This window comes from Barbatula barbatula, assembly GCF_947034865.1.
Source record: "Barbatula barbatula genome assembly, chromosome: 13".
Classification (NCBI taxonomy): Eukaryota; Metazoa; Chordata; class Actinopteri; order Cypriniformes; family Nemacheilidae; genus Barbatula; species Barbatula barbatula.
Window position 1 is genome coordinate 21717956 of NC_136776.1, and position 20201 is coordinate 21738156.

The 20201-nt window shown below is 39.0% G+C and overlaps 3 protein-coding genes across 7 annotated transcripts in view; 2 read left to right on the top strand and 1 right to left on the bottom strand.

The window, feature by feature from the left end:
- The window catches only part of cenpp (centromere protein P), a 42649-nt gene that overhangs the window by 3369 nt on the left and 19079 nt on the right, over nucleotides 1-20201 (bottom strand). The gene's annotated exons all lie outside the window — the stretch shown is intronic.
- On the top strand, nucleotides 2149-11139 carry ecm2 (extracellular matrix protein 2, female organ and adipocyte specific). 4 transcript variants are annotated; one of them, XM_079471639.1, is made up of 10 exons: nucleotides 2149-2393; nucleotides 4159-4405; nucleotides 5795-6001; nucleotides 6159-6854; nucleotides 7025-7140; nucleotides 8216-8351; nucleotides 8495-8652; nucleotides 8921-9060; nucleotides 9845-10171; nucleotides 10429-11139. In XM_079471639.1, the coding sequence occupies exons 2-10, from the start codon at nucleotides 4168-4170 to the stop codon at nucleotides 10595-10597; spliced, it is 2187 nt and encodes a 728-aa protein (XP_079327765.1). In that variant the 5' UTR covers nucleotides 2149-2393; nucleotides 4159-4167; the 3' UTR covers nucleotides 10598-11139. The 4 variants fall into 4 exon arrangements, with proteins under 4 accessions (XP_079327765.1, XP_079327768.1, XP_079327767.1 ...); XM_079471642.1 differs by having other exon boundaries at nucleotides 5804-6001; XM_079471641.1 differs by having other exon boundaries at nucleotides 2156-2398; nucleotides 5804-6001.
- On the top strand, nucleotides 12896-17819 carry aspn (asporin (LRR class 1)). The gene is made up of 8 exons (XM_079471645.1): nucleotides 12896-13120; nucleotides 13663-13898; nucleotides 14133-14245; nucleotides 14713-14926; nucleotides 15328-15438; nucleotides 16211-16304; nucleotides 16377-16515; nucleotides 16627-17819. Exons 2-8 carry the CDS (start codon nucleotides 13676-13678, stop codon nucleotides 16822-16824), a joined length of 1092 nt encoding a protein of 363 aa, XP_079327771.1. The 5' UTR covers nucleotides 12896-13120; nucleotides 13663-13675; the 3' UTR covers nucleotides 16825-17819.

A 20201-nucleotide genomic window follows, 5' to 3' on the forward strand; every position in this document is an offset into this window, starting at 1 on the left:
CTGCAGGTTTTTGGTCAACGTGCAGTTTAGTTAATAGTTGTGACACTGGTCTGAAGAAAAGGCTTTGAGGCTTCCTTGAACTAAGCTATTAATTTGGCATCCTTTACACAACCCAACCATTATTTCAACTCACGACCTCTATTGTCTGATCCTAGAACGACATGTTACACTCCCCATGAATCCCTGTCAACAGTTATTAAACATTAGACAGTCAGAGTCTCTTGGGTTGTCTGTCAATGCTGTCTGGATGTGGAGATTCTCCTTACACATCGGGGTCATTTAGACTCTTATTGTCATTTTTAATGTAATGAAAGGATTGGAGCCCAGTTTTTATTAACGTTTATTGGATACACAGTAGCCATGATGATGAAACTTAAGAAGCATGCGCTAATTTCCATCACTTAATGATGGTATGTGCATCAACGTTTGTTGAAAGCAAGGCTAATGTACTAATGTACGAGTGTGCATTCTTTTCAAGGTACCCCGCTGAAAGGAAAGGAACAGAAAATCAGCTGACTGCGCACATGCCACTGCAGCGACTCAAGTTTTCTGGCCGAGCATAAAATCTTCCATTATGTTAAAAGTTCCATAAGGGAATACGGTAAACCAGATGCTGAACCAAACCGACGTTACCGCAGTGGAAAAAGATGTCTGAACGCAAGTACAGAAGTACAGTCAAACCTTGAAACTGCAATTGTCACGGTGCTCGCCATATGTACGGGGGTCTTAAAGTACATTTGAAACAGTCACTTCATCATTCTCTGGTGAGCATCTTCCAGTAAAGATCAAAAAGACTCGAAACTCAATGACGTGAAAAGTTTGTGCAGCAAAATTCCTTGAAGTTGACATAGAATATGTCCCATTAAAAACACAAAGCACACGACATTTGAAGTAAAACAGTATAATGATAACGTAGGGCTCCCTCTTCTGTTTTGATGTTGACTTGAAAGACTCATGTATGTATGCACAGTGAAGAACAGTAAGACGCATCTGTTCGTTTCTGTTGGCTGAGTCACAGAGCTCGGCCGAACTACCTGATGGGAAGTCAAAATGTCCTGCGGTGCCAAAACATCTCCACTCTCTTTCATCTACGTCTCGTAAAACTCATCCACTTACAGCTATGCTACAAAGAACAAAAACGTGTACTTGTATATCTAATTCCTCAAAATTATGGCATGTGACAAAAGTAGTGTTTTTTCTATTCCCTGAAATACAACCAATTTGGACACAATTTGGTTCAGAAGGACAGCGATGATATTTATTTTATAACATTGAAAAGAAAGGACTTGTGTTTTAATTTTGTGTTGTTCCTACAAAGAAAGATCAATATAACGGGTCTGAATCAAAATTATTTCAGTTGTTTGTTTTGAGTTAAATTTAGCTATTGGGGAGTCTGGGTGTACTTCTGCTTATATTAGAATGTGCATTTTTTTTACATTAATGCATTTCTTTTGATTTGTTTGATGTGAATCTGTTCATCGTTGCTTTGCATTGGGGTCCATCTGCTACTTTGTCATCACCTCGTACTAACATGATGTCATTTCAGCCCATCAAAGGCTCTGTGGTACAGTCCACTGCCTATGAAATCCCTGCATTGTTTTCATTAAAGAAAATCTGAATTTTTGGGTGAACTATCCCATTAAAATGAATTTCTATATATCGTTATTATTTGTGCTAAAAATAGACTAATAATGAACAAATATCCTACTGCTTTGTGTCTATACTACAATAATGTTATATACATGCGGCTTACAAACGAAATATTTCGAGCGTAATCTAATTATAGCGTACGGTTGAGACAACCAGGTCTGAGCCCTCTGCGAAACTGGAAAGAGTGAAACAGCTGAGATCCATCTTTTCACCTCAGCGTCTCCACCCTCTGAAATGAGATCCAGGGCCGTCTCATTGGGCAGCTTAGGGGGGGACCAACGCATCCTAAAACCAGTCCAGTGCAGTCTGAAAAACCAGTCCAAAAATCCGATCGACACATTCAAGTCTGAAAGCTGGAGCCAGCGCTGTAATGTGTCCACTAACACCCCGCTTTCTGTACTTACACGATGTTTTACACCCAAGGTAATGACAAGCCAGATTCCACTTCTTTTGTTGCATACAGTGCCCTTCCTAGTAATTAGGACACAAAATCACCCCGTTCTTCTCCTGAGAGAGGCAGTATCTAGTCAGGACCTTCATTTGTCTGACTTTTAGACAGAACCGGAGAGGTTTTGGCTGAGCGAGTCCAGACTGAACACTGGAGCAGCCTCTTCTCTGTTTTTGACATTTATCAGTGTTCCTGCAGAGCGAGTCGCACACACTTCTTGCGTCGCTGGCAAATCCCACAGTGCTTGGGAAAAGAGCGGAAATATTTGGCCTCGCAAAACCGCCTGAAACCAGTGGTAACGTACGAACAATTTTCTCCTCTCCTTAAGCTCTCGGCCTTGTCGTAAAAACGTTTGTTAAACGCTAATGATTTTTTCCCGTCTGCGGGGTGCATGTCCCATTTTTATGGGTGTGTGGTGTAAATCATTTCTCTGCATGCTCTACGGTCCTGTGCAATGATTCTTTGTTAAAAGTTTGTGAAAGGGAAACATGCCCCATTGTCGAGGAACTAAAATACAGCTGCACGGCTGTAAAAGTGCTTATTGCTTTACTGTATCTGGTTTACATTACAGAAAGGGGGGACCCGCATGCCCCTCCTGGATGTTTTTATACCCCTCTTTCTCTCCGGCTCTCGGTCTCATGGATTCTTTCCATCTGAGCCTGGTCATCCCAAAAGTTTGTTAATTAAAACTTGATTCCACCTCTTCTACGCTTTAGTTTTTTTACACAGCTCTGATTTAATGCCAACCGCATGACATTGCCCGAGGGTAGGACTGAAGTTTGTAGACGCCCCTTGCACACATATCAGCGTTGCACAGCTGTTTAATTCTCTTCTTGTTTCTCTTACTGTAATTCTGGGTAATGCGTGTTGTCATTTTTTCCTTGTCTGGTCTGGCTTTTCGCTTGGCCACATTCTGAGCCATTTGTACAGAAATAAACTTTTAAAGAGCCAACATTAATTACAGCTATTAGTTAAATTCATCTTTATCTTGTTTATTCATCTTTATCTTGTACCATTGTGCCTCTTATAGACAAAATGTTCAACGGGGACAAACTGCTGACTGTGTATTTGTGACACAATATCAATTCAGAGACATTGTCTTAATTCTCACATATCGTAAATAAGTCGGCATCCATTTAGGCTGTGTTCACATTAAAAAAAGAGAGAAACAGATTCAGACAGGCAGCGTAACGGAAGTCTATCTGAATTATATTGCATCTTTGCAATAATAATAAGGTTATTGAAAGTGAAAATTAAATATTTATACCACACTATTTCGGCCGCCATTCCACTTTTTCTACCTTGATCCTGCTCGACCAATCACCTTCATCGCATGTTGTCTCACTTGCCATTGGTTAGCTGTGAAAAAGTTGCTCGACGTAGGGCGTTTTTTCAGAAAAGTTAACTTTGTCAACTTCAAAAGACCCTGAGCTGCAGAAAAAAGTGCTCAAGACTTTTTGTAAACACGGTAAAACAATGTAAAACAGACGCCAGCATCTAAAAGAAAGAAGTCAAATCTGAACATAGCCTTAAAGTTTCCTTAAAGAGCCACATATATTCCTTATAACTCTCGCTGTAATCCCTATGTGTAAATTTAAATGTTATTTGTTGTCCAAAAATTTAATTTGATGGATTATTTGTCCATAAAAACATTTAAACAGACATTGTGATATCATCAGTGTTCATTTTGTGGTCACCATAACCGTGAAGTGAAAATAAGATATGGTGACAGCCCTAGTTTGAACCTGTCATTCTGTGATTTGAGACCAACATTCTTCCTATAACTTGTGTTCAAATGTACCAATGATAGCGCAACGCTAAGAACCTCTAGCAGTCGTCTAAACACCACCCATCACACACCCAAATAACAGTTTTACCTCATTACAGTATAGGTGCAAAAGGGTACTATTCCCTCACAGCTGTCTGGCCCATCAAGGTCAAGCTGTTAGGGGCCGGATCACCTGTAATACCGTAACTTATCATTATGGAAATGTCCAAGCAGAAAGCATGCATTAACAGAGTTATATGAGGAACACGCAGGTCTTCGTTTATTCCAACAGGCTTCAGCAATGAGACTGTATATGGTCCTGGCGCTGTTCGTTTGCCTGACCTCCAGCCTCGCAAAAAAAGACCAGGGACGTCCCATGGTGCAAGGTAGAAGACGAGGTGTTGGACCGAACCGAGCACGGAAACAGACTGTCCTCCAGCAGGATGGGACGACAGAAAGAAACGGACAAGCTGGATCTGTTTTCGTTGTGTCTTACAAGAACACAGAGGAGCCGAAGCCAAGCTACCAAGTGGCGCCAGGTTAGTACGTAACTTACAGGTGTTTGGATTTTCCATGTTGGGAAAAAGCAAGTTAGTTGAGAATTGCTCTTGGATCACCTTACGGAGTTTAAGATCTGGCCTTGAGTGCATGTTGGGACAGCGAGCGAATGAAAGTAACCAGATGGCAATGTCTTGGGAACAGACGTTATGTTGTGTAAATGAAAGTCAATAAGAAACAGCAGATTTTGTGAACGCGTCTCGTCTCATTTACATGTTTAACAAAGGCTCACAATTCAACATCGACAGTCAAAGCTTTAAAGGAATGTTTCAAGGTTCATGGAAAGTTAAACGTTCAACCAAAAGTTCACCATTTACTCATCCTTATTCCAGACTTTCTTCTTCAGAACACCAGAAAATATATTTAAAAGAATGTTGATAGCCATGCAAATTCAATAATACTGACTTCCATTGCATGGACACAAAACCACTGAGACATTTCTCAAAATATCTTCCACAGAAGGTTTTCTATGACATGAGGGTGTGGTAAATGATGACAGAATTCATATTTTTGAGTGAATTATCCCTTTAACAAATATACAAGTGTCACGCTTCTGCTTTTGACCTTCTAACATGCTGGTGTGTTCACTTTCTTTAGTGCATTACTGTAACTCACTTTTACAATAAAAAAAGAGGACAGAGTTAAATAATATTATGTACATTGTGCCACAAATCCAATCATTTCATAACGAAATCCTGTGCAGATTGGTTAGTGGACATGGTTTGATACGATGGCGATGGTCGGGTCAGAAAACTCACCACATGATTACACGCTGACTACACGTGACCCTATAATTCTGCCGAACATAAACATCCGCACGCACCGCAGGGTAAGCTCGGATGGTACCAACACCTTTAAATGGTTAAAAAAATACAGCTGGAAACCAGAGTGGAGAGAAATAAAGAGCCATCTGTAATTTATACAAATGAGATGCCAAAGCAGCTCAATTAAATAGGTCCGTAAGTCCCCATAAAACCAAAGTAAGAAAAAGACTGCTTTCGAGTAGACTCGGTCTCTGCATTACTTGTGTGTGACCACTAAAATCTTTCTACAAAATAAATTTTGATAAAATTAAAATTCATTGACTTTTATGTCATTTCAAACCTGAATGACTTTCTTTCTTCTGCGGAACGCAACAGAAGATATTATGAAGAATGTTTGTAACCAAACAACATTGGTCCCCATCTAAAATCACGATGAGCTTTTATATGACAAAAGCTCAGGTTAAAATTGGTTTCTTAATTCATGACACCTTTAATAGTAGTTGGGATGAGAATGTCTCGTGTCTCCAAGCTTCATTCTCTTTGTATTTAATACATTTTTCTATCCAGTGACTTGCATTCAATTTTACATTAAAAACCTTTTCTCAGTTTTTCCAGTAAATGCAGGAAAGTCCGAGCACTGTGTTTTTCGCGGCATCACCATGTTTGACAAAACGGTGTGGTCTCCGAAACCCTGCGTGACCTGTCTGTGCTCCAGTGGAGAGGTGGTGTGTGACCAAATAAAGTGTCTTGCCCTACAGTGTCAACTTAAATTTCAACCAATCGGAGAGTGCTGCCCGATTTGCATACAACCAGGTTTGGAAAGTTACAGAAATGCACACAAACATCATGATGTATTTCAACTAAATGTACGTTTATAACAGATTGCGAAATTTGGGAAAATGTTTTCCTTTAAATGTGACCTTTGATCTCCCCATCTTGTTTTATAAACGCATTACTGCCCCTCTCTCAGTCGCAGATGGTCTCGAGTTTTCCGGTCACTCCCCTATTCCCGACATTCTGGCTGAGGCCGATAACAGAATTTCACAAAGCCAGCCGGCCAAAAAAGAAATCCAGAAGAATGACGAGAAGGAACGAAAGCGCAAAAAAGACACCGAACGCAAGCGGAGAAAGAAGCAGAAAAAAGAGGAAGCAGAAAGAGGTAGGAAGTTAAAAGAGAAGGCCGCTAGAGAAAAAGAAGAAGCACAGAGGAGGCAGCGAGAGGAAGAGGAGGAGAAAGCGGCGGCCGAGGAGCGGAGGAGAAGGATGGAGGAGCATCGGAGGAACGAGGAGGAGAGGTCTCGTTTGATGGAGATGGAGCAGAGGGAGATGCTCAGAGCTCTGGAGGAAGCAGCCGAACGTGCTCAGGAAGAGCTCAGAGGAGACGAAGCCGCAGAGGAAGATGCTGTGTGGTTAAGAGGGGACGTTTTTCAAATGCCACCGATGCAGCCCACGGCAGCACCGGGCCCACCTTCTCTCCCACCTCTCCAGGAGCCAACAGAACCAGATGATGAGGAATCTGAACCAGCTGTGGATGAACCTGAGAGGGTTACAACCCTGCTCCCTCCGGGATGTACGATCTCCGATGTCATAATCACCTGTGAGAATGCAAAACTTACAGGCATACCCCCACTTTCCATTCCTGAGCTAAAATCGCTCAACCTGCAGGGTGAGGAAGAACACACACCAACTTAAACACACTTAACCTTGATGACTTAAGAAACGTGCAAGACTAAGTCCAAATCAATGCATCTGCCAACATTTAGGCTGTCAAGGTTTATGTTTGCAGATCTGAGTTAAACCGATTTTGATAAGTTGTCATGCATCGTGAATTTACAGGCAATGAAATCAAAACCATCCCTGTTGGAGCGTTCAACGGCATTCCCAACCTGGAGTGGATCGACTTGGGGAAAAACAAGATCTCATCATTTGGCATCGATCCACAATCATTTAAAGTAAGTTAAAAGGATTGGACTAAAAAGCTAATAAACAACATTTTGGCAAGAAAAACGTGCACGAAAAGTTTTATAATGTATCTATCGGAAAATCTAGCTAATTTGAAATAACACACTACAAACATCTGACTAATGGTTTTCAGAGGCAAAGTACAATTTTTTATTTCAGGTGCCAAAAAAGTATGTGATAGTATAGATAAGTGGCCAAAAGGTTATGTCCGTTACTCACTACAATTGTATCTGTTATTAATATTTGATGATCCTTTCTCCTGGAGTCATTCTCTTTGGCCTTTACTCAATACATTTTGCTCATGTGCATTCAATTTTGCCAAGCTTCCTTACATTTTTCTTAAAGCCGAGCTTTAGTACATCACTTTTGGCCACTACTGTGCAAAGACTTAAAATAGTCTAAACACCCATTGAGTTACCGTACGTACACAGATCTCTTATTAGAGCATTCTGCCAAATGAGATAATGTCCCTTTCCATTGAACATTACTTCAAGTCTTCCATTTGAACTTCGGGTGATGAAGACAAGCGACGGTTTCTTCCATACCAGTTGAATAGCATGCGATGGGGAAACCATCTGTAGTCCTGTAAATGCTAAATTACCTTGACCTTTTCTGCAATGATCTGCCCTGTTCTTAACACCAGATGACTCCTACAAATCCTACTGTAACACAAACACTAGTACTTGATACTCTTTTTAAGCAAAACCTTTTAAACAAAAACTAAATTCCACGACGTACAGTCAAGATAAATAACGCAAGGTTTTCCACTGGATTCTGCATTGCCCATGTTCTGAAACAAACGTTTTAGTTTTTTTTGTTATTTGTATGTTAAATCAAATACTTGTAATGACGATTGCATGTTGATAAACCGTATGGATTGTAAACAACCACTTGTTGACAAATGTAAGAGTTTTGCATGGTGAAAATATGATCCTTTTACTGAAAGCACTGCCGGAAAACAAAAGTGGAAAACGTTTATTAAAAAGATTCCAAAGTATACGGTATATAACGATTTTTCCGCTTCAAATGTTAACTATGTGAGATTTATGTAATTTATTTTTAAAGGGTCTTAAATTCCTGTCTCGCTTGTACATGGATGGAAACCTTCTGGAACAGATTCCCGCCGAGCTCCCGTCGACGCTCCAGGAGCTGAAGGTGAACGAGAACAATCTAAAGGAAATCGAGGCAAACAGCTTTGAAGGTAAGCGTTTGTCGAAATGTAAAGGGTTAAATGTAGTTAGAGTAACAAGCTGACATTTAATCGACCAACAGTAGCGGGAAATGTTCCTAACGCTGCTCTCTGAAAAAAAATATTTACACAACTTGCTTCATAATTCCTGGCAGGTCTGAGTAGTCTGATCACTTTGGAAATGGAAGGAAACTTGCTCAGTGAAGGAAATCTGAATCCGCTCGCATTTAAACCTCTTAAAGAGCTTACTTACCTGCGACTGAGCCGAAACCATTTCCGTACCATTCCTCGGGGCCTACCTGCATCTTTACAGGTAAACATCTCTGAAACAACTACTTCCAAAAGTCAAGTGGTGAAACTCGTACATCCAGAAACAATTTTCCTCTCAAGTATATTTTAATCACATATGTGTGTTTGTGGTCTATAAAATAACCCGTTTCTTTACCTGTGGGAAGTTAAGTGGCAATTATGGCTAACCAACAACATGACTTCAATCACGGCGTAGTTTGAGGTCGCACCAATGAAATTTTATTATCGAGAAACAAATGTTTTAGTTTATTCTACAAAATCTAACTTTTCAGGAGCTGTACATGGAAAATAATCTCATTGAAGAAATCTCCGAAACAGTTTTTAACGAAACCACGAACATCAACGTTGTCGTGCTACGTCACAACAAGTTAGACGAGTCGAGGATCGCACCGCTAGCCTGGATCAATCACAGGTATGTGTCCATAACAATTAAACCAACCTAAGAAAGCAAAAAAGACCAGCACAAATGTGACCCGGACCAAAAATCTTTATTTGTTTATTTGAAGCAATAGCCAACAAAACTCGAAATTATCATTTATTTCTTTTATCCCAAAAACCATGAGGGTATTAAGTAAAGATCATGTTCCATGAAGCTTTTTTGTAAATTTCCTAACGTTAATACATCAAAACTAAATTTTTCTGAGTGGATGCCGTAAAGTCGAGAACAAAAATGTCCAGAAACACACCTACAGACTTTTTTTTAATAGTTTTCGGTTCATCTGCTCTCCACAACGTCATTACAGTGGCATTAAAACAAAGCTATTTCTTGTTAGCAGCCTGCTACAACGCCTCTGATGGACAACTTTGAAGGCGATTCTCTCAATATTTCGTTTTTCTGCACCCTCAGATTCCAGATTTCCAAATAGTCGTACCTCGGCCAAATATTGCCCTATCCTAACAAACCACACATCAATGGAAAGCTTATTTATTCAGCTTTCGGTTGGTGTATACATCTTAATTTAAAAAAAATTACCCATATGACTGGTTTTGTTGTCCTGGGTCACAAATGATGGGTTGGGCATTATAATTGTCTTGCTTGTTACCGAATTTGCAAGATTCATTTTGTTCATTTCGGCATATAAACCAAGCAAACACCACATGCATGTTTCTTTCAATTAAACATTAATAAAACATGTAGCTTTGTTTCAAAACTAACCAAACAATCCTAATTGTACTATTCTCTGCTTTCTTAAAAGAAACCTGGAGTCTATAGATCTCTCGCACAACAACTTCTATCTGGTGCCTTCGTTCTTGCCCAAGTCGCTTGTTCACCTGGTGCTGGCTGGGAATCAGATCGAACGCATTCCGGCATACGTGTTCGCACACATGGAGCCCGGCCTGGAGTACCTCTACCTCTCCTACAACAAACTGGACAGTGACGGAGTCGAACCGGAGTCCTTCTTTGGCACTTTCAACACCATGACAGAGCTCTGTCTAGACCATAACCAGCTTCCGGCTATTCCCGCCGGAATAAATGAGATGACGACGCTACACTTCCTCAGACTCAACAACAACAAAATAAGGTGCCATTCCCATTTGTCATCATCTTTTCTGACCTTGACTGTCTGCTATGCTCATGAAAGTAATGAAAAGCAGGACAATTGTGTTTTCTTGCGTTACCCAAAACCCTATAAAATGTTGTCATGTTTACACATCGGCAACGGGGTAAGAAAAATAAACATAATTTTTAACACAATACTATAGCGCTCTTTTTGCCAAATTGCTTATGTTTTGAAGACTTACTAAGAACATGATTTCTATTTGATTTTCCACCCAACAGTCATGTTTCGGAAGACGCCATCTGCGACCCCATGAACGACGACGATTCCCATCTAGTTGCCCTTCGCCTTGAGAACAACTTGCTCGACCTGCGGAAAATCCCCCTGACGGCTTTCTCCTGCGTTCGCTCTTATTCCAGTGTGGTTTTAAAACCTCAGAGAATAAAGTAGTCACCATCTTAACTAGTGCTGACTTCAAACTACAAAAACCAAAGCAAAACACGAATTAGATTCTTGAGAAATGGTGCAGCTATCAACTCAAATGACGTAATTGTTTCCTCCCAAAAATGCTACCGGGGAGATTTTTCTTGCCTGGAACCTGCCGTTTTATTCGTCTTTTTCTACATCCAGTCTGTTTTGTTAGCTTTTGTAAGCTCACATGTTTAAGATATGATAAGACCAGGCAAGATCACCGCTCAGGGGATCATAAGAGTTATGTCGATGTTAACTCCTGTCTAAACGTGTTTCTGTAGGTGTCTTAAGGGGATCCATGGATATTAACTGTATAACATTTGGGCGGAAAATAACCGACTATAACTCTGTAATCTATATTGAGATGTATCTTATTCCTTGTATTGCAGTATTAAATTTGATATGTTTGTCATAGTGACGTTTTTGAAAAACGTGTCCTATAAATTAAAGCAGTCAGATTTTCATTTTCAAGGATCAATAAGGATGTGTTTTTGTACTGAAATAAATTTACCGTGTAACTGAAAGATATTCAAAGGTTTAAAGTAATTGGAGTCTAATTCACATTCGCGGAAAAGAAATACATAAATCTCGACAAATATATACACAATTTTACTAGTGTTAAATGTCATGTGTTTCTATTTCTATCTTAAAAGATCTCCTTGTAAAACATCTGCAGGAATCATCCATAGATGTTCAGCAGAAGCATCGCAGACTGAAACTCATGAATGACCTCAGCAAATGATCTGGACATGATATCACAGTCTCCTACAATTTCTTTCTTTTTTTCAGAAGAGAGATGTGAACCATTACCATCTCTGGGGTTGAGCTGAGCTTTTTCGTCTTAGAAATGTTTTCCTAGAAGGATAGAAATGACGGAAGATCGTCTAAGCAGCTTGAACTCATCCGTGACTTGCATGAATCAAATATTATTAACATGGATTTTCTTGCAACTCGGTAAAGATACACCTGGCTCCTAGCAGTCTCTAAATATACTTACATCCCCTATTTTTAGAACAAGCAAAGCTCCTGAACAGATAGCAACATCCTCCAAGTTAGAAATGATAAATGTTGCTATATTTACTGGATTAAAAGCAATAGCCAATATTTGGTGGAAAGCCACAAATGGCTCGAACAAATTTTCCAGTGCTTACACTTTTTGGATACACAAACCTATGACAAAGAAATTCCTATTTATGATGATAACACAGTTAAGGAGAAAGAAACACGGAGGAACATTGCTGGTTTCACTCTTCCTAAAACATAGAAGCACATCCACATATTGCCTGAACTGCTCGAACCTCACATTGAGCGATGCAATGTTATCTGCATCCTTTTAATTTACAGCACCAACTCGACATACCGCGACCGTTTACTGGTTTGAGGTCGGTTATCGTTTCGGAAAGAATGCTGGCCGACAAAGCTCAGGAGCACGAATGAAACCGTGAGACAGAGGAACTTCCATCATCTTCGTATTCCCAGCCAAACCCGAGCATATGTGGCGCCACCAGTATTGCCCTGAGAACGGAGAGGGGGGGGTTACGTTTGTGCTGCTGCGGGCAAACGGCCCCACAGAAGCTGGATAAGTGATTATGCAACATAATGACTTTTCGTTTTAGATTAAATGTCCCGCGAGACTTGCACAGAGACAAAAATCAGATGTGATAGTCCAAAACATGCATCAAATGAATTGATGCTCGAATATATGAAATATTTAGACAATGATGCATAAATGTTTGTGCATTATATAACAAAATCAGTGGATTCGAAATAAGGAAAGGTAATGTAAGCATGATCAGCTAAACATTCGATAGCGAATACGTTTTTCATAATGTATTTAGACACTGGCTGTCAAACAAAAGTCAAAGATGAGAATAATAAATTTGATCAAACACATCTGTTGTTACTCTACCGTAACACCTATGAGAAGGAGAAATCACTTTATAAATCCACTAAAAATCTGAAAAAAGGGAATTTTGCGCTGCACACAAACATAGTGCAACGTACTTTAAATCTATACGAACAATAAAACAAACAAAGTATTTTATTCACAAGTTCGATTCAAAAATAGGTGTCCCAGAAGTAACCCCACAAATTATACAATATGGCTTCGCAATTCTCTACAAATCTCAATTAACGCAGTGCCCGCCCCCTGGCAATGTAAAGCACTACACGAACATATCGGAGTATCCCAGACTGGTCATTCAATATTTAGGCGTACAAAACTGGCGGCGTTTCAAGTGCTGATGGGAAACATACGGCCGATTACAGTGAGTGTTCAGTGCTAGTTAGGCATCCAGCAGTGCCGCATGCAGTTTCCAGCTCTTATTCTTAAACAGCGCCTTCGACCAGCAGCATCTTTCCATCCCTGTTTCAACGATCTCACACTTGGATGAGCGTGATCTCCACCTCTCTGCTTTCAAGGACCTGTGCTGCAACAAATCTTTACTGATCTGAGCCCTGGAGGCTCCCTCGAGTTAAAAGAGGACTGCACGGATTCTGCAGGTAGGTTCTCTTCCAAACAGTTTTTTTTACATCTCTTCTGGGGTTTTCTTGGTGATGCTTTATACACCGTCTCTGTTTATGGCTTTGATCTGTTTAAAAGATGCATGGATGGACATATTATAAAGTAAAAATTTACTTTAGTTAAGAAGTGTAGATTCCTTTTGTGTTTCAGAATTAATTTCCTTTGACTCTTACTTGAGCATCTCTTTAACAATGCATCCTTATCTGAAAACTTGCATTACAGCTTTTGCAGGTTTTATTTTTGATAGAAAGTTTTGTATTTTAAAACGTTTTTTTTCTAATGCTGCTGTAGAGCTACAGATAAAGATCTAAAGACCTACTGTACTAAGATCAACAATCTCTCTTTGACCCAGTGAACAAACTCTTTCAGACTCGGACTTAAGTTTCGATCACAAATGAATAATATTCAGGCAGACACAAGGAAGGTTAACATCTTTCATCTATTATTCCAAACGTTGCAATAAAGTAAAAGGCATTATTACTTTTGTGTAGAACAACAATGTTGACGTTTGTATTCGCAGGGTGACAACTAAAATGAAGGTTTTTTTACTGCTTGCTCTACTGACACTATGTCATGCCAAACCATACACGCCTATCAACGTCATGGACTTCATGAGTGATGACATCATGCAACAGGATGCAGATGATGACGACGACGACGATTACAACGATTATGACGATGATGACGACAACTTCGTGCCGGACTGTCCCGATTGGTGCCGGTGCTCTAAAAGAGTTCTGCAGTGCTCAGATCAGGGTAATTACTAAATCTCATGTCTTTTTAAACCTGGATATCACAAAATAAGACATTTTGAGAAATGTCTCGATGATTTTGTGTCCATACAATGGAGGTTAATGAGAGCCAATGTTGTTGGGTTACCAACGTTCTTTAAAATATCTTCTTTCAACGTTCTGTGTCAAAGTAAAATGACATGAGAGAAAAGATTTTGGGCGAACTATCCTTTTAAAGGTACGATCGCTGTCTTTACAGGTCTGACCAAGGTGCCAAAGGACATTCCTGCAAACACGCAGCTCATCGATCTCCAAAACAATGACATCACTGAAATTAAGGAAAATGATTTCAAAGGCTTGGATCACCTTTATGTGAGCACGTCGAATGATTTTAACAGTTGTGTTCTGGTTATATTTGGGTTTATACAAGGACATCTGGAGACATCCAGGGCCATTAGGACGGGGATATGTGGTAGTGTAACTTTGAGGAATTCCAGACACATATTTGGGTGTTATTGATTTTTGCATCTGCTGTGGGCCGCTTCATACTTGTGGTAAATATTTGCTTGTGTTTAGCGGTAAAACGGTCACATTTCTTGCCGAGTAGAAAATACCATATGAAGAAAAACGTATTACAAATAACAACAACTTACAAATTTTTTTTTTCATTTATCATTCCTCAAATATTCAGAATTGATTATCCAATAAATCTCATATGATAATAGAAATCACATTTAAGTTTTCGAGGCGACAAATGCATTTAAACACATACCTGGCCAAACTTCCTACAGTCGTTGAGCTTTATTGTACGTTTACGGTTTCCCTGTCTCTATTTGCAGGCCCTGTTTCTGCTCAAAAACCAAATATCGAAAATCCATCCGAAGGCCTTCCGCAACATGAACAACCTCAAGATTCTCCACCTGTCGTACAACCTGCTGCCGCGAGTTCCCGAGAACCTTCCAACGAGCATTCAGTCATTGAGACTGCATGACAACCAGATCAGCACCATCCAGAAAGGAGCATTTAAAGGAATGCAAGAGCTCAATGTTTTAGGTAGGTCCTCTTTTAAAAATACCTAAAACAAACATGAACCGTGCCGCATCCTAGCTGTCAGCATGCACGCTTTCTCAAAATGACCTGTTGTGTGTCAAACAACATGAGTAGCTATGCAAACAGGTTGTAGTATCATTGTGGTGTATCGAAATAAACAGACTTACATAAAAGTCTAACACAAAAATAAAACAATTTAGCCTGCAGAGTTATTAGGAGATGCTTAGAGATTACAAATAGAGAACATGCTGCCCCCTAGTGTCTACATGATGTTCTGCATCTAAAGGCTTCTTGAACATTTTCTTGAAAAAACTTTCTGAAATACAGAACGCAGGAATCAATGACGAGTTGACTTTAAGTGACGTCTAAATGACAATTTGAAATAATGATTCATCTCCCTGTAGAACTGAGTGCGAATCCAATTGCAAACAGCGGGATTGAAGCAGGGGCCTTCGATAACATGGCGGCCCTCTACTTGAGAATAGCCGAAACAAAGCTTACAGCTGTGCCTAAAGGTAAGAGTTAACGCCTCATCTAAAAACCAACAGACAATCACGGACCTTGAAGAACGTCTGAAAGGAACAGTTCGCCACAAAACAAAAACTAAGCTGTCATTTTTATGTTTTAAAACCCTGTCGCTGTTATTTTTTATTGGATCACAAAAAGATCATTTATAAGGAACACATGTTTCTGTACAGTTCATAGTGTTTGTCATGCATCAATCATGACAAAAACACTATTAAAGCATATAGTAAGTCCATGTGGCACATGTGATTTATTTTAAGTCTTTGATATGAAAGCTTTGTGTGAGGAACAAACCAAAACATTTGTTATTATTGTCACTGTCATTGTATGAAAAACAACTGTGATTTATGGCAATCGTTGCCTTTAGTTTGTTCCAAACCCATATGCTTTTATTTTTCTGAGTGAGTCATTTTTGCATTATCCATTTCTTTAAAGCTGCAAACGTTATCCTTTGACTCTCATAAAATTACAGGTTAGTGACGAACTTATCTGTCCATGAGTTAAAGTCAAATGACTGATATTACCTGCTAAATTGTACCCGATAGCAAAACTTGTGAACACTGTTTTATGTACTTACTTGATTGATTTTTCTTTGTCTTTACTGTCAAAAAACACACAGAGTGCAGCTTAAAACAGATCCAAAGTCCCGACCAATTACTTTTTTTAATTTACTAGAGCTCAATTGAAATTTACACCACTGCGCCCTCTAGCGATAAACAGCAGAACTGCTAGACATCAATCCTATTCCTCTACAACCCACAGATCTCCCATCATCACTCACCGACCTTCACTTGGATTACAACAAAATCGCCAAAGTGGAGTCCGAAGATTTCTTGCCGTTGAAAAATCTACAAAGGTAAAGCTGTGGGATAAACTCCCCCTGTAGATAAATATAAAGCAGACATCACAACTGAAGGTTCTTTTACAGTTTGTGGCTCGACTTCAATCAAATCAAATACGTGGAGAACAGAACCTTTGCTAACATTCCCAAAGTCAGAGAAATTCATCTGGACAACAATAAACTGAAAAAAGTCCCTCCAGGCTTCAACAACCTAAAATATTTACAGGTAAATAAAACAGCACAAATATGCATGATGCTAATATGAAGATCCAGACACAAGGTGCCTATTTTTGCATTTTCTGTATGATTTTAAAAAGTCCAAACGTTTCTCCTCTAGGTGTTGTACTTGCACGCCAACAGCATCAGTTATGTCGGAGTAAATGACTTTTGCCCTTCGAGAGCCCGTGTAAAGAAGACCCTCTACACCAGAATCAGTTTATTCGCGAATCCTGTAAAATACTGGGACATTCAGCCGCCCACTTTCCGCTGCGTCTCCAGTCACAATTCTGTCCAGCTGGGTAACCATAGAAAATAAGCAGAGCCACCATCTGTCCACTGGAGGACAGCATTTAGACGCAATATCATCATAAACTCAATAAAATGTATTTTCAGGGGGTGATGTACAAAACCAAAGCTAAACCAATTTACCTGCACCTGCAGACTTATTACTTGAATTCGGTGAGGATTTGCATGAATACAGCATGTCTGGCATGACATCTAGTCCGGGGTGTACGGTGCGCTTCAATTGGGTTTTTTAGATACTCTGTTGAGAACTAACTATACTTGTGTGCAATAATTTCATAGGGTTTCATAGCTATTGTTTACATTGAATTCCATTAAGTTAAAGTAGTGCGTTTCTAGATCACTCAATTCTGATGTTCTCAATTATTTGCTAGCATAAAGCAAAGACTGTCAAGTACCGAAAATAAATACAATTTACAAAGTCAGTTTGTTCATTGTTTTTAAGATACGATGTGTATTTTGTAAGAGAGGGCATTATTAATTTGTACCTATTAAGTGTTCGGTGATGTTTTATGAACAATCATAAAATGTCATTCAACATTGTTTAATTCATTTCTGATACTGCATGCTATGTTGTTTAACTCTTTATTTCCTGTGAATGTTTTCTAGTATCAAATATGTTATAGACAGGAAGTCTGTCAGATCACAAAACAAAAATGTCTGAACATTTATCGGCACGGATCACCCGGTTGGTCCTGCTTTTACGGAGTTACTGTACCAGACATTTGCAAAAATGAAATAAGCGTTTGTTAGCCAGCTGTGCTGTCTGACCCGTTTCCAATAGAGATGTTGTTCTTTGGAAAAATTATCTCAATAAATAATCATATTTTGTGGTCAGAATATCATGTTTCTTCAAAAAATCTATCTAGCACTACACTGTAAATAATGACATGGATATTTACTTGCAAATAATTGTATGTAATATTGTTACCATAATTCTTTTAAAGTACTTAAATGCTTATTTTTAACACAATATTTCATGAATAAATCAAGTAAAATTATCTAAATTATTAAAGCACATCACCTGATTAATCAAGAAGAATGCAGAGTCAAGCATTGGAGTTAACGTCTTTTTTAACATCAGTTTAACACATTAATATTGTTTACAAGTTACAACCTATATGATGTACAAGTGAGCTGAGAGTTGTCTCAGTAATGGCAAAAGCACCATCACTCTTCATGGAGTGAAACAACACACACATTATGAGCTCTCCCATAACCTAAGCACAAGCACCACTCTTTTGAACGATGTTAACAACGAAACTCAAAAATACAAACCAAAAACACTATCAAGTCTTTCATTTTATTGTAAGGCACATAAATAAGCACTTTTTCACAAAAATAACTCTCCTGATGCTATCGCGTGCAAAGCATACTGGGAACTGTAAATGCACGGCTCAGTTAGTAAAATCAACTCAAATAATTAATGTAGTCCGACCACAAAATAATCAAGTAAAGATCCTTTACACAACTTTAAGTGGGTTGAACATTAAAAAATTAACTTGATTTCATTAAGGATCACAAGACTTTTTCTATACTTTTATCTTAATTTTTGGTTAAAATAAAACAGAACACAATTGTATTAAGTTAACTCAATTAATTTCATGAAATCTACTATGAGACAATATATATATTTTTTTACATTGTACAACAAAACACCAGCAGGTGGAGACTCAACATAACAGCCAGATTAGACGACTCAAGCCCTGACCTGAATAATAAGAGCTTCATTGAAAGATTAAGGATTTTATAAAGCCGATAATTGTTGAAATCAGCTTGATTGTATATTCATTATATAAATATTGTGTGTAATTGAAATTAATGTGAATTAAGTCAAAACGCCAATTCATGCAGCTTTGCTCATGTATATTCTTGCATATTGTAAAACATCTTCCAATAAATCAGATATTTCTCATTTCATAGCAAATTTTGACAGTAATTGCTCAGTGTGCATTTAAATCTTTACTTTTCTGCATTCAAGTCTTTGTCCTCATTTTCTGAATTAAGTGTAAATGTAATCATTTTGCATTAAAGTCCCCATGAAATCAAACAAGACATTTTTTTTACACAGGAAAATCTTTAAACAAAAACATTAAGCTCCTCTCCCCCTCTCAACAACAACTCTTCACCACATGACATAAGCAACAAAAAACAGGTAGGACTGTACTGACTGTCCAATGGCGAGGCATTTTTAGCCCTCGCCTCCAGGCCCAACTTACAACAAACCAATCAAAAAGGGAAGGGCAAATTAAAGCCCCTCCCTACTAATTTCAGAACACGTTTCACTCGGATACAAGTCACGATACGGAAAATAACTTCTGTTTCATGGTGACATTAAGTCAATTACAGTCAAAGTTTTGTTGAACTAATTACTAAGAAACCTGCATAATATTACATTTTCCGAATCATGCATAGCCATAAGAAACAACTATACGTGTGAAAAGAGCATATTCAAGATGATGAATCAAAACAAATAGTTTTTATGTATAATTTATGCAGTTTAAGGTAGAACTCGTCATCCCTCTGCCCTTGGAACTTAATTCGGTTCCGGTAAAGAAAGAGTCAAAGAGGGGCAGGGGCAAGAAGGGGGGAGAAAGAGAGAGACAGAGAGGCTTTGCTCAGGAAACATATGGAACAAATCTTCAGGTTGGCCTGATCTGCTTTTGCCACGTCTTGCATACCGGCGTCTCCAAAAAACTCACAACAGGTTTGGGTCTCAGAGCCCCACAAAAACACCTGAGTGATTCGGACGCACACAATGCTTAACCAATGATGTTCCTCCTGACAGTCAGGGTTTATTCACTCGTGATGAATCTATCAGTCTAAAAGAAAAAAATAGGTCGCCAAAGACGGTACAACATTTTTTTAATAAAAATTCTCAGTTCAAAGTAAAGACAAAAAACATTTTTACTTGCACAGAAACCAGCCACCCACCTACTTTTCAAAAAAGAAGAGGACAAACTTTCATTCCTTAACAAATCTGCCACAATACATTTATCCAAAACAAACACCATCTGCCTGACATAGTACAGCTTTTGTTTTGTTCACCTGTCATCCCCGTCCTCACAAAATAGCCTGAAAGAGCCACTGGGGACATTAAGTTTTCAAGCCGCAATAGCGTTCACGCTGTGAAAGCTCCTGACAGAATGAGTGCCGAGGCTTCTGTCTGGCCAACTCAGAAAAAAACTGTAGACGACTCATAAGAGACCGTTTGTGGTTTTTCTCTGATACAGTACAAGCTCTGGAAAAAGTCATCGTGTTAGTGAGAGCCGCCATGAAGCGAGCTAGAGCCGTCTAAAACTATTCAACTGAAACCACTTAATTATTGCCAATGGGTTTTTGGTTATTTATGCCAACTTTTCCACCTCAAAACATGTTTTCATTATAAAC